The following is a 14,963-nucleotide window of genomic DNA, read 5'->3' on the forward strand; positions in this document are numbered from 1 at the left end:
GTTGAAATTTATATTTTATATATAAATAAAATATGGTTAAATGATCCCAAAGCGTTTGTTTCCCATCTTTGCAATTACTTTAACTTCCCACGGCCTGGTTGTTGACCTTTGACCTTTCAGGATCATAGCTAAACCCAGAGCTGTTTGGTTTGGCCAGTCTGAACTAACAAGGTCTGGTTGCTCTTTTCAAATACTAAAAGAGCTACTCGGACATTCTATTTGATCAACTCCATCGCAGATATTTGTAACGCTGGGGGGAAAAAAGAGGAACTGTAGGAAAGCTAGCAAGGAAATGGGGAGATGAGTTATTTGAGCACTGCTCCTCCAAGAGCTCACTTGTCAGTTTAACTGTGGGAAATCAGTGACATCTTCCTTGGAGTTTCTGTTGAGGTTTTTGTAGGTGTTGCTCTTTAATGTTTGTTCTGCCATGGTGTGCATCACTGCTCATGCTAACTACTCAGTTCTTCTTCTGTTCATTACAAAAAAACACTACCAAACCTCCCGCACGCTGCATCTAGAGTGAGTGTTTAGAATAGCAAATACAAAAGTTACACAACTTTTGTCTGTGACAGAAATCACAAACAAAAATATACATGCTTCACGAATAATTAGGTTAATTAAAGCTGAACTTAACAATATTTTTATATGAACAATGGGTCAAACGACTGAGTAATGTGAAAGGGGTAGGTAGTAGTGAACCCACAGAGAATAATCCACTGACTCTGCACTTCCCCTCTTTCAGCTCATTGTTTTAGTTTTACGGACTGCAACTTTATTGTTTTGGTTCAGTCTCACAGCTCTCATCAACCTCAGCTGTTTTCACCAAAAAAAAAAGTCTGATAAACCTGAACCAAAAAGGAAGTGAATATTGGACTTACATTTGTCACGTGGCCAGAAACACAAATCCATATGAATGATAATGTTGCTCCGTGTCAATTAGTTTGCTAATTGTTCGCTAACACGTCAGAAATATCAACTTTGTTAGTTGATAATATGTCAATGTTGTGTTTACAACTTGCTCCATTTCCCCTACTTTTAAAAAATTAATAAAATGCAGTTTAAAAAAATAAACTAATTAAGCATTCATCTAGGTTGTGTGTATGTGTGAGTTATTATTGCCAAATGATAAAAGATGCTATAACACCTCCCTAACCCTGCTCATTGATGTACATCTATTAAAAAAAAAAAAAAACTGGTGACTCCAGTGTTTTTGCTTTCTATTTTTGAACTTAATTATATGTTGAGAAATTCCAAACCCCATCAGGTAAACTCAGAAACACTGTCAAGCTAAAAACAAGGATTTATCAGCTTTGCAGAGACAAGGTTTTAACCGCACACCAACAATTTGTGGTGTGGGGTTTGAGATTTGTTGACATCCAAGGCATGAGACCAAAAGTGCAGACATTATATTTTGCAATGTTTGTGTTTTACTGCATTAATAGATGTGCGCATATGCTACTTATACTTCCATGAGTGCATACATTTTCAGCATGGCTGAACAGAGTAGTCAGAGTGTGACCAGTTATCGAGTGTGACGGTGCTCTACATTGGCAGTGAAGCTTTGAGCTGAGCTTTGGAAGTAGCTGCAGTGTTACACTCTACGCAGCATCACCACAGTCCGATATGGATCAATATCCACACAGGGTGCGTTTGATAACACGCAATATCAGAAAAAAAAATCATCCACTTTCATTTTCTGTGTTCTACAAACACACATGAATTAACTAAATATTACCACACCATGACAGACAAATGTGAGACTATTTTATTGCATTTGTTCTTACACAGATGCCAATTAGAAAATGACCGCTGTCATTTTCTCCACTCTTTGTTTACTGAATGGTAATGAGATGCACTTATGTAAAAACAAATTTAAAACTAAAAAGAGAAGAAAGAAAAGATTATTTTAAAATCACCAGGAATTATCCTTGAAGGGATATGTGACCTACCCACGTTAAGGCATTCTACAGAGATAATGCACCATATAAACCAATCTAAATACATCCTGGTACAGACAAACCTTCTCATTAACACGACCTTTGGGGTTAGTCTGGTGCGTCTGAAGCTAGAGCATCCGACCACAGTTCTTCAGAAACTCTGGGGAGGCTCTTCACAGCCTTGTCAACACATCGGCATCAGTCTGAGAGGTTTCCTGCCACATGTTATGGGCACAGCACTGGGATACATGTTTTGCATTTCCACAGTCCAAGACGGGTGGGGAGAGCCAGGACTTTCCAAACCGGATGACAGAGAAAAAGACCTTCTCAACGAGGTGCTGCCATGTGACAAATGTGTAACACGATACGTTTGTTGTTTTGGGTTTTGGGATGGCTGACACTTCGTTGCTGGGAGAGGAAGGGAAAAAGTGTTGCACATTCCACCCACTCCCCCTGAAACATGTGTGGAGAAACTCCTCAGGGTCCAAGCCATGGAACGTCAGATATGTACAACAAGACGGCATGCTGTAACACTGGTGGGCTCGCCGCAGCTGTTCAGTGGGAGACAGATGTCTGCTGTTCTTCATTTAATCTGAATAACTCAAAGCACAGTCTGGGAACTTTTTCCCCAATTTGGCACACAGATAGTCTTGGTGACTCACTACACTAAGACTGGTACTGACTGACCAAAAGAGGGTGCTGTAATAAGTACTCAAAGTCAGGTTCAGCACTAGTGCAATCTGAATTTGAGATTTGAAACTCGGTACAGACGTGTAGCTACACTTGCTAAATAGTTCTGGTGCAAAATGTCCACAGGATCAGTGAAAATAGTAAACTAACCAAAATCAACCAGACAAAGTCATCAATTTTAATTTTAACAATATCTACAAACCTTGAAGAAACTTGAAGAAAATACAGCCATGTGAAATTTCTTACTCCTTGATCTCCAACCTGTACTACTTTCAATGATGGACTGAAGGACTAAATTCCCCCTCTGGCCAATCAAAGTACACCTAATCCTATCTAGATGGTGATGAGCCTACCTGGATGCCAGTCTGGACAGCCATGACTGCGATCACAGATGATTCACTTCTTCATTCTGTGGAAAGACAAGACAGAGAGATGGGTGAAAGAGAGATATCAAAATGTCAGTCGTACTTCTATCACATTGCACTTCAGAGAGAGCGTGAATAAGCAAGTTCAGATGGTCGCCTCTGGGTTTCTGAAAAGTGTTTATCATCTCGCAAAGAGTTAGATGAGAAGATCAATACCACTCTCATGTCTGTGCGTTAAGTGGAGCCAGGAGGCAATTAGCTTAGAATATTATAAAGGCTAGAAGCAGGGGGAAACAGGGGACTTACATACTGTAACTTGGTAAACAACAGCCAGAAGCAGTGACTACCCGGAGTCTTGTCAGACAACCAGTGGAAAGAATGAGCGGATGGATAAACTGTTCGTCAAGAAATAGTTCCACCATCTAACTCCCTCTAAGACCACAAATTGATCTGTTTAGATTTCTGTTTGTGCACAAACTAAACAAATGAGACGCAATGTGTGAATTAGTAAGTTTTAGAGGTGCTGAGGGGATTTTTGAGAGAGCCAAGCTAGCCTTTTCCCCCTGCTACGCTAAGCTAATCACGCCCAGCTCTAGCTCCGTACTTAACACACACACACACACACACACACACACACACACACACGACAGTGGTATCAATCATCACATCTGTCTCTCAGCAAAAAAGCAAATTAGCGCACATCCGAAAATATGAAACTATAGGCAAAGCAAGGCAAGGCTTTTTTTCTTCTTTTTTTTTTTATGTAGCACATTTAATTTCAAGTAAACTCAGTGTGCTTTACATTATAATGCATGTACAAGCATCCAATCATCCAGGGCTGGATGACATGATCCAACATCTATAATCACAATATAGATTTTGATAATGATAAATGTAACAAGAATCTTTTTCTAATACATCAGTACATAATATTTTCATGCTGGTTCACTTCTGTGTGTTTGTACTAATTAATTACCGCATGACCAGTTAAAAAATCTGCACTGGACTTTGGATTGATATCGTCGGTTGTTGTAGCTATTCTGAGTTGGAGTATACGGATTTCAGACATCTTATTTATTAAAAACTTAACTGTGATGAGAGTAAAGTTAGGTCAGTAAGAGATTCATGATGTTGGTAACTAAATAAATTTGGTTTGAGAAAAACCCTGTGAATGACCTGCAGGCTTAAATGTTTCCACACTGCGACTTTTAAGCTTCATTCAGGACATACCCTGATTATCCCATCAAGTCCATTCAGTCTCTTAAACTAATTTAAGACATGTGGCTCTTCCATCTACAGTACATATCTGCCCTCACTGTCATAGTGATTACGCTGTAAAAATCCTCAGCTATCAGCAGAGAAGACAGCCATTACAGTTTTCTCACAATTCACTGTGTAATGAGTGCGTGATCAAATTTATAAGACACAAATTCAAATTTTGCAGGGTGTGCTGGTGAATCAGCTGGGAAAGTTAAATACAATGTACCTATTTTGTCCCGAGTAGTGATAAAGTAGAAATGGAGGGACATTACAGAGGGCTTTTAACAGGATATCAGCTGCAAAGAGGCACTCAGGATGCTGCGAATGGCCCTCTGGGATGTTGTTGTTTTTACTGGACACACAGTGAGTTTTAGTGGATCGGACTTTCTCACAAGGAAGTGATGGGGCTAGTGTGAGTCCCCCATCTCTGCCTTTTCCCAGACAGGATGTGAAGGATTACCCTGACGCTCAACTGTCCCTGAGGGGGTGTGTTTGACAAAGAGAGGCAGTGTGGGTGGGGGGAGAAAGCAATCACAAGCACATAGATCCTAATAACACTGATAATTTGGTCAACACAGCTGAGGCAATAGTCCCCAACCACCACCACCCCCTACCCCATCCTCCTCGGACACACAAATATCACTCATCTAAAATTCTACACCAGAATGGGTTTGTGAAACTTCTAGACATATGGTGTTTTCCACTGATGTCATCATGCACAGAGTGATGAAACTGATATGAGAAACAAACAAACAAACTCCTGCGTCCGTATCTAGAAATGCCTCCATAGCCACAGACACTAAAATCGCATCCTCAGTTTGTCATCAAAGGCCCGCTTGAGAGTGCTGCGTCCAGTCATCCGACACCATAACTGCAGCTCAGGGGAGAGAAGATGCAAGTCAGGGGCCAAGGATGGGACGGGATAGGGAGGATGACAACACAAGACAACCTACCTCAGAGCAAAAACAGTACGGTACCGATCGAGGAAACTGCACCAAACTACTCCGATCAGCCTCAAAAGCACATCCTCGTCAATGCTGAGCCAAAACCCTGCGCTACGCTCAGTGCTGTCCAGCCAGAGCGGCTCCTGCCTCTGTGGTTCCGCGAGTGAGTGGGGAAGGAAAGGCAGCGAGAGAATGACAGGGAGGGAGGGAGGGAGGGAGGAGGTGCAAAAGGAGAGCCCTGACTAATGAAGTGGCTACGCTTCGCTAAGCCCTAACTGCCCCCCCCTGCATCCCCCCGAACAATCCTGTCACAGCGGGACCCTCTCACAAAGCCTCCATTGTTTTGTTAGCTTGCCACCCTCTCCCCACACACACACACACACACACACACACACACAAAATCCTCTCTTTCATCTCCAAGCCAGCAGCAAAACCAGGAACTCAAATGAAATGGAATGACATGGAATAGGGAAGGTGAGGTGGGGGGTTACCTCCACTTCCTTTTCATCCCCCACCTCCCTCTAGTCCCACCAGAGTACTCCCCCAACCTCCCAAACCAGCACTCAGCAGAAAGTTTGGGGTGGGAAGCAGGAAAACAATAAGCACAGAGCTTGTTGCTTGTTATCAAGAGAGACGATACCTGCGTCCATGTGGAAGTGTTTCAACAAATTTGCTTTGGAGAGAGCAATCTCCAAGAAAGCAAAGAACAGAACACAGATGTTGGTTTTCCACAGCTGTTCCAACCTGCTCTGTTCTAATGACTACAGTGTCGTTTGGCTTAGACATCAATCCCTCCATCCTAGCATTCTCTCATTTGTGGGAACATACTGTGTTGGATAATACATCAGGTGTCCTGGGGCACAAAATCATGCACAAGACTGAATACTGAGAAAGATAAAAATAAGTAAATACCTGAAATACTGTAAGCCTGAGGTCTTCAATGTACCCTTGACATTTGGTCAAAGACAACTGCTCTTCCAACTTTGAATAGTAAATCAAACCACTGAAATTAAGATATTAAACCACAACATGTTCCGAGTGATTCTTTGTGCTGTTAAAAATTCAGTGACCATTTTAGGATCAATTGGATATGAAATTCCAGAGGTTTGATTTGTAAAGGAAAGAGAATGGAAATATCATTGACTGATCGAGAAAGGTCAAAGACCAGCACTGAAAAGCTTGATTTGTGGCATCTTGGCCAAGCCGGACAGGATTTCAAAGGGTCAAGTCTTTTAAAGCCATGTTCACAAGGCTACAAAGCAGAATAAACCAGAAACAGTGACGGAACGACATTTAGGCTTTCAGAAGAGGGAAACAATCCAGAATGGCTCTGCTTCTTTTCAGCAAGCAGGCGTTCGTGGAGGGTCGCACTCATCAACACAGGACAAAGGGCAAATCTCTGGCTCTGGACTCTAGTTGTGTGCATCTGGGTCCCAGCAGAGCCTGAGAGCATGACTCCCTACAGGGACCAAAGGCACCCACACACAGTCAAATGTCAAGCACTGAGGAGGGCGAGAGAATCGAAGCCAAAAGGGGGAGGCAAAGACAAAACATTTTTTATCGTTGTGAACTTGGGAGTGGCACGCTGGAAAGGGCAGGACTTGACACTGTGACACTGAGCACTACCACGCACATTCCCCAAGGGTTGCTGGGAGAAAAGAACCTGCAACAATGCCAGCACTCTTCTTCCATCCATCTGTAATGTGCCGTTTCCTCCGTCCCCTCTCTGCTTCTGTCAGCAAACAAGATTTTGTATCCAGAGGACTTGGTAGTTTTTGTGATTATGTTCTTATATATCTTTGAGGCCAAATATGCAGCTCAGCCCCTTTGTGGATCAACTTACATCGTTGATTGTCGAGCAAATGATGATGAACATGACATGAACTCTTATTTTTGGTGTTTTTGTTCTGTTTACAGAACAGAGTGGGAATTTACAACTTCAAGACTCCCAATTCTCCATTAAGATTACTCAATCATTAGCTTTTGTTCAGGTGAGGCATTCCTATATTTCTAAAGCCACATTAGGATTAACTGAGTAAATGAGGCACAGAAACCTGGTACACAAAAGACCCTGGTCAGGTTTGGGTTGACTGACCTGTATTTCTTGTTAGGAGTGAAATAAAAGCTTTGTTGCAGGTTTTATCCCCTCAGGAAGACTGAATGGACGTTACCACTTTTTAAGCATTAACTTCAGAGGGTGTTTCCAGCACAGCATCGCAGTGTTACACATACTGTATATGCAAATACAGATAATGCATATGATTTTTAGCTATTCAATATGTTATCTGACCTGCAGGGATGCCACATGCATTCACAAGCAAACAGAAAATATTTTAAATGATGAGTGTTTGTCATAGTGCACCCACAAAAACACATCTTCAACTGAACACTGATCAATATAAACAAACTGCCACAGCTAATTTAGCTAACTTTCCTCATGAAGAGGCCTATTTTCTCCTTATAGTGCTTAACACACAATCCACTTCCTGCCAGGAAAAGGTGCTGAATAAATTAAAGGAATTGCCTTTGTCCAGGTACAAATGAGCAGTATAATAGACTTGGAGTCTATTAAAGGAAAGGGATCTAGTCCGAGCTTCCCTGTAGCCAGCCCTGAACTAAACATAGATGCTGTGTGTGTGTGTGTGTGTGTGTGTTTTGTTGAAGGTGGGGGTGAGACATCTGTCCGCATGTTCCCCACGCAGGTCGCCTCTCTCCCTCTGGTTGCAGCCAGTAATCATTTAAGAGGATCAGCTCTATTCCAGACAGCAGAGTGCATCCACCTCTATGATGCTCCGTCATCACAACACAAAAAGCACGTGGCGCACGCATGCAGCCCGCAGCACTCTGGTGGTGCATGCGAGCACCCGTGCATAAGTGCAAAAAAGAAATGAGAAAATATTATGTATTGAGTTAAAAGTAGAATGTCCTGGCGGTGATGTCCTTTTGCTTTTCCACTACATGAGATTGTGTGTGTCAGGCAGCGTCGAACATTAACAGGGACAAAGGGCAAAAATGCCCCAAGAAATCTCAGAATGCCCCTAAATATTCATTAAAAAAGTGCCTCCAACTGTTGCCGAAGAAAGCAACCCAAATCCTCAGCCACCACCAACGCCACACCCAGAAAATAAGATGAGAAGGAAAGTTGTTGCTTCTCAGATCGAAAAATGGAAAATAGACTGGCTTGGTGTTGAAGAGGTAAATAAGAAGACTCTCCTCTTCTGTAAAGCGTGTAGGGCTCACCCATCCAAACGCAGCCTTTGACAGCTAAAAGCTAACAACGGCTTTGAAGCGAATATGTCAAAAAAATATTCCACTCACCGTCACCAAACAAGCAAACATCGTTTTGCTTATAGTAAGTAACATTAATGCTAACGTTAGAGACTTTAAAATGTCTTTGGCCTGTCGCGTTAGCTAACAGTGTCAGCAAGTTGGCAGTAAAAGTTAGCCAGCTAACGTTAATGTTACAACACCCGCCAAGCACCAAATGCGGGTAAATTTTGGGTTTGGCGGATAAATAAATTGGGGTCACAGGCCAGGTGGTAAATAATTTGGAATCACATCATCTAATCATGACTCTGAGGCAGGCTATATTTCATATCAGCTACCCCCAAGCATAAATATCAGAACACCGACTAACTGTAGCCTGTAACATTAACATGTTAAAACAGCAGGGCTACGGCTACGTACACTCCACAACACACCGGAGAGCCTCCCAGCCTCTCTGAGCCGCTAACGTTAGCTTAACTACAACACAGGTACTACACAGAAACTTTTACAAAGGACTATGAATGTGCTTCTGACATAAAGCACTCCAAGCAGACTGTGTTTCCAGCGCGGACTCGGAAAGTCTGACAGCAGCTGCTAATGGCTGGTTAGCACGCTGACTACAAGCTCTATATTGCTGTTCCGCCTGCTACACTGAACGGTAGTCAGTATTTCACAGTGGATGCTAGATCGTAAAGTCTATAATTTTATTTCATCCATGCCGAAAATGTCAGCAGGGCTAATTTTGGGGATGAAATAAAGCATGCTAATGCTCTCATACATACAGGTGATATTCTACATACAGATGATTGCACATTTCTCTTTGGAACAGCAATAGTATGCAGTGATGTTGATTGGCTTTCAATGTACATGTAGTGAGTCCCCTGGACCCATGGGTGGTCATTTGAGTGGGTCCCAGAGAAACTGAGTGGGTCCCTAATAAAAGTTGACAAATTGTAGTCTAAAAACCTGTGTTGATGTCATATGGTTATAATTATGGACAGACACACAGCAGTTGACAGAAAGAGGAGGTCATATTATACAGAGAAATTTTAGCTTTTTCTGAGTGAAGGAGTCATAACACCATCAAGCACATCATGTTAGGAGCATAATTAGGAAAGTAGTTTAAAAACACGCACACAGAGCAACCATTTACTGCATATTGCCATTAGAAACTGAGTACAATTAGCTGATAAAAGATAAAAGGTGTCATGTCAACAGTATTCTTGTCAATTTGGTATCAATATAATCCATAAAGATAAACTGTATTTCCGTACTTTTTTTTTTGTCGTCTCAACTAGCTACCAGCCTCTGTTGTTTAGCTGCGCTATTTTAGTGGGAGAAGACCGTGGGAATGAGAGGCGAACATTTCAAAATCTACAATTTCTCACCAAAATACGTGCTGGTTGGTGGGTCAGATACACGCCGAATTAAACGCCGACTCATAACACTAATTCACCTTCTATCGTGTGTGAGATGATTTGAGGAGGGGTTTTTTTTTGTCATTATCAAAGTAACTACCCGATTTGCTGCATCCCATTTGGTGCTGGTGAGATACAGTATGTGCGCAGATGGTAAGAAACAGGTTTTTTGACAGCAAGGTTTCTTTTGTTTATTTCTATGATTTCAACATGGAGTTGTCGTTCACAGTGTAGCATTATAAAGGGAAAAAATATGGTACGTCCATTTAAAGTGTCTGAAACCCCCTCCCCCAATACCTTCTGAAACCAACCATTCAACAAGCACGGCCACTTAGCACAGCGATTGGCCAGGTGTGCGGAGCTAAAAAGCAAGCAGGATTTTTACTTCTCTCTCAAGCTCTCTTTTCTCATTCTTCTCACCATCACTCTTTGTGTATAACCAAGTGCAACACCATGAGTGCTGCCTGAAAGTGAGCGACAAGTGACCATAATCTCTATTTGTACGCTTCACCGCGTCGCCCCTCTCTCCGGTGGCAGGCTCTTCGCCCCGCCGTTTCAAACAGGTATAAACACTTTTGCCTTTAGATGTGGTTATATGGTAGGTAATACAAACTAGCTTATTTCTAGCATACCCCGGCCTTTAGGCACTGCTTCTGCAGCATCATATATTTTACACCTGAAAGCTTCTCGGTTAGGATTCTACTGGACACAATCTTATTTGAGAGGTTTTTGATGTGAAAGAGGCCCTATTTTTAGGCATTTAATTTGATAACTTGAGCAGAAAGAAACGGATGAGTAATATCTTTGTGTGTGTATCCCCAGTACCCGCGGTGTGAAGTGGCTGCAGGCCAGCTCACAGGGCCAGTGAACCTCCTACGCCCTTCCCCTTCCCTGCAGTCCAAAAAGGGTTCTGCTGGACCCAACTGCCCCCCGGAGAATACCAACTCCTCCTTTATTAAACTCCTTCCTGCTGAGCCCTTTGTGTCTGGACTTAATTACCCTGTCGGAGGAGCATTTCATTTAGAGCCATGGCCTCCCCCTTTTCAGTACAGATGGGGCCAGGCTGCACTGTGTCGAGAGACAAATTCATTCAGTTGAAGAGAATAAAAAAGTAAATATACGTCAACAGTCTGTTGTCGAACTGAGCCAAACATCTTCAATGAAACTTTACTTTCTCAAACAATTCAGTCACCCCTGGGCCTGTACAAGCTTGCTCATCATGGTTTTCCCATGGTAACAGACTACCCCCCTTTCAAGCAGGATTAAAACATTTCTTGGCCTCTTTCCTCCTGTCCTTGTTGGAGCGGTCTTTCCTTTGAGGTGAGACAGTGTGAGTAAAGTCCATCTTAAAAGGCTTGAATGAGTGGGAGCCACCTGCCAATCCCATTTTGATTTGTTGATGCTAATCCACAGCTCACTATATGCCACGGGGTCATCTCGGGGATCATAGCCCCTCAGTGCTGACTCAGGATCAGGCTTCCTGCCCTGCTTTCTAGAACCTTGACCAGCAGAGGCACTGACTCCAGGTCGGTAAAAAGAGACCATCAGTTTGCATCACGCCGCCTTTTGCATGTGACCTGCCATACAAGACTGTATCTTCTGTTTTACTCCAAGGACAATCAACCATGTATCTCCAGTGAATTGCCCTCTTTACAACTTTGCATTTCAAGGAACATCATCTCTCTCCTCCTGGGGGGGTAAAAACACAGCACTGGTGATGTTTATTATTTTTGTCCTCACAACAACAACAACAAGATTTCTTTACTTGACCTTGTGCTTCAGCCTCGTTATCAGGCTGAATGGACATTTCCTTTCACTTCATTCATTCTCTGTGAACAAAGAGGAGATGTGGGCGGATTATTCAGAGGTCTGGAACCAGGCTACTTGTCATTATGGCTGTGAATTGATTTTTCCACTGTGATTTCTTGTGCATGTCAACAGATTTTACCTTGACACCATTACACAGAATGTGATGTAACTACAGCTCATGACTCGAGAAAAAGGACGGGGGTGAATGACAGCAGGCGTGTCATTATTATTCATCCTCACATGCTGTTCATGAAAAATTAACTACAACATTTTATTGTCCCACACTTGTGTATCCAATCAATATCACATCCAATCATTTCCAACACCTCTATTGATCCAAACACAGCAATCAGCTGATGGGCAGGCTGACCCTGCTGGCTTGACCTACTCAGCTGCCGAGAAATGGACTTCTAATAAATTACATTAAGATTAATCAGTGATCAGTTAAATGTGCTCCCTGTGTTAAAATGTTAATGTTACCTAAATGCACAGTATGTAATTTTTGCCACTAGGGGTCTCTCACATCAAAACAATAACAAAAGAAGTAGCTTGATGACGTTGTGAAGTGGAGTGGGATCATTGGAGTTGTCGTCTTCATTGTTAAACAACCACCATTGCTGATGAAAAAGTTGGTAGTCCCTTCATGCTACACACATAGAACATAACAGGTAATTCAATTTATATTAGAACAGGGTAATATATAAAATAAAACAATATATACAGTTGTTTATATACATACACGTATTAAACCCAGGAAATATTTCTGCAGCGCGTTTTTTGAATTTGCGTCTGGTGGAATGTAAACAGCAGACAGAGATAGTGATGATAATATGGTTTTTATTACATAAAAAGCTCGACATTTGGGAAACAGTGTACGTCCACTTTGCCTGTGTTTGAGCACCAAGCATCATCGATGTAAACAGAGTCCTCCTCCTTTCATCTTGCTGTAATCTTGCGCTCAGTTCGGAACACCGTCCACCCGTTGAGCGATGATCCGGGATGTTGATGGAGCAGGTCTCTGTAAAGATGTGGGCACAACAGTATCTGATTTCCCGTTGCTTGGCCAGACTGAGTCCCATTTCGTCCTGACCGGACATTAGCCAGGAGCAGCCTCAAGTCCAAGCATGGCTCCTATCCCGGCTCTCTTTCCTCTCCTCCTGGGGGGCGATCACAGCACCCGGCGTCGTGCCTGGTCCGGTTGATCTGGCTGGGTGGGGGGGGATCGTCTCAAGGTCTGCTGCTCTTTAATCCAAACCCCGGCTTCCTTTTCCGATGACTACGATGATGTATTTCTGTCATATGTAATAGTGTTTCAGCAGTAAAGCTGAGAAAAACATTTTTTAAAAACAGGTGTAAAAAAACCCAAACAAGAACGTAGTGGAGTTTGAAGGAGCTACAGGCCGCAGCATTTGCCACGTGCAGCCGTTGCCATAGTCAAAAACACAACATCTAAGCTGATGTGACAAAGAGATTCCTCACCACATTTCAAACCTTGAAACAGCAACAAACTAAACAAGCAATACTCCAATGTTTAACATGAGCTACACAACGAGATACCCTGTCCGCTGAATGGCAAGCTGTTTAGGAAAGTTTAGCTGTTTAGGAAAATATATGAATCGATGGGATGTGCACTGGCTTGTTTGAAACATGCAGTGGCCTCATCTTTAGAGTTTACTACTAGCCTGTGTTTGGAGACATACCTTCCACAGACTGTTGACTTTGACTGAGAACATTACTAAATGGAGCTACAGCCAAACCGCAACAAGCCAGTTTTCTAAGGGAGTTCCCTACAGTTCAAACATTTTCCATTTTCAGAGTCATCTTCCTCATTTTTAAATTCCCTTCCTACATGATGTCAGCAATCAGTTGGCTGAGTCAATCGGCAGCGACCAACACACAGGAACAGGGCATCCTTTAAGCTGCAGCAGGCCTGGCAAGATGCCCACTCTGAGCCGTTTCTGCTGACCTCTCTCACACACATACACACACACACTGCAGTGACATCATTGCTTCAGTCGCAGCACAGGTGTCCAGCAGGCCAGCAGTTTGAAATACAATTTGAATTTCCTCAGCTGTTAATATAATACGTTTTGTAACCGATGGTCATCCCATAATGAACAGAAGCGAGTCACATTATGTGCTCATTAAATTAATGAACTGGGACGTGAAGCTGTTGACAGATAGGCGTATCAGGAGGGAATCAATGGTTGCAGAAATTTTGGTTTCTAACATGACATCTGTCTAGCAGCCAACAATTGCCAAGACGTCATAATGGATGTCTACTACTATAAACTTACCACTGTGAAGCACAGCTGGGTTCCTCCCTTACGGTCAACATATTAGTTGATTATGTGAACCCTATTTCCTTTACTGTTAACGCTTCACGTGTAATATTTTAAATTCAGTCAAATAATAAAAGGTATTCTGTGTCAGGGTTCTGCCAATAATCAGGGATTTTTCCCCCCACAAATTGGAATCTACAAAGTCCAATCACACAATACCACCGCTGCCGTGTAACAGGCTTTATCACGGCCATTTCAGATAAGCTTCTGTAGCCCAAACAGCCACGTCGCCCCTTCCCAACTCTTCACAGAAGGTCAGACCAAGGAGACGTGAAAGGTCGAGGGGTTGTCAAGCTCAGACTAATTAGCCACGTTTGTTTGTCACATAATAATCCTTGTTAGAGTGTGGGGAGGGGGGTAGGATTTAAAAACTGGAGCACCTTTCACCTTAATCAGCCTCACTAGTTCTAAGACATGGTGGGAGAAACCTGTGCTCCCTTAGATCTTCAGTGAGCACAGACAAACTCACATCTGTCTTTTAACAAAGTGACACCAAGATGGCAACAACATTAAATTTATATAAAACACAGCCCTCAAACTGTCAGTACTGACAGGATATGATAATATCAGTGAATGCTGTTTAACTTAATTTTAATGTACCTACTATCAGGAATCTCACATTGTACAAATGTTACTAATCCAAACCACGATCTATAAATAATGCATGTCAGCCCTACTGTGCAACTATTTACAGTATCTGCACACATTGTGGGAGAAATTTGGAGGTGACTAAGAGGTTAATGGGTGTAATAGAATTTATTACAATTTGACTAAAGTATGGTTTCTCAAAGGAGGCCTCAGGCCCTGTCAATATGTTGTTTAGGATTATGGGGCACTAAATGTTCCTAACAGAAGTGTCGCAGAAGTCTCTGTTTTTATACTGATAACTTGGGACGGAGACAGTCTCTTTCTCTAGCTGCTTTTCCACCGC

General features: G+C 42.5%; 1 protein-coding gene across 4 annotated transcripts in view; it reads right to left on the reverse strand.

Annotated features, from left to right (window-relative positions):
- The window catches only part of gas2l3 (growth arrest-specific 2 like 3), a 41,464-nt gene that overhangs the window by 12,555 nt on the left and 13,946 nt on the right, over window positions 1–14,963 (reverse strand). For 2 of the 4 annotated variants that reach the window (XM_044185533.1, XM_044185530.1), the window contains exon 2: window positions 2,981–3,036. In XM_044185533.1, the coding sequence (XP_044041468.1) occupies window positions 2,981–3,004 (24 nt within the window). In that variant the 5' untranslated portion in view covers window positions 3,005–3,036. Of the gene's footprint in view, window positions 1–2,980; window positions 3,037–5,010; window positions 5,101–5,205; window positions 5,375–14,963 lie in introns of those variants that run through there. The other 2 variants (XM_044185531.1, XM_044185532.1) reach the window with 2 other exon arrangements.

The sequence above is a fragment of the Siniperca chuatsi genome, linkage group LG23 (assembly GCF_020085105.1).
Source record: "Siniperca chuatsi isolate FFG_IHB_CAS linkage group LG23, ASM2008510v1, whole genome shotgun sequence".
Taxonomy (NCBI): Eukaryota; Metazoa; Chordata; class Actinopteri; order Centrarchiformes; family Sinipercidae; genus Siniperca; species Siniperca chuatsi.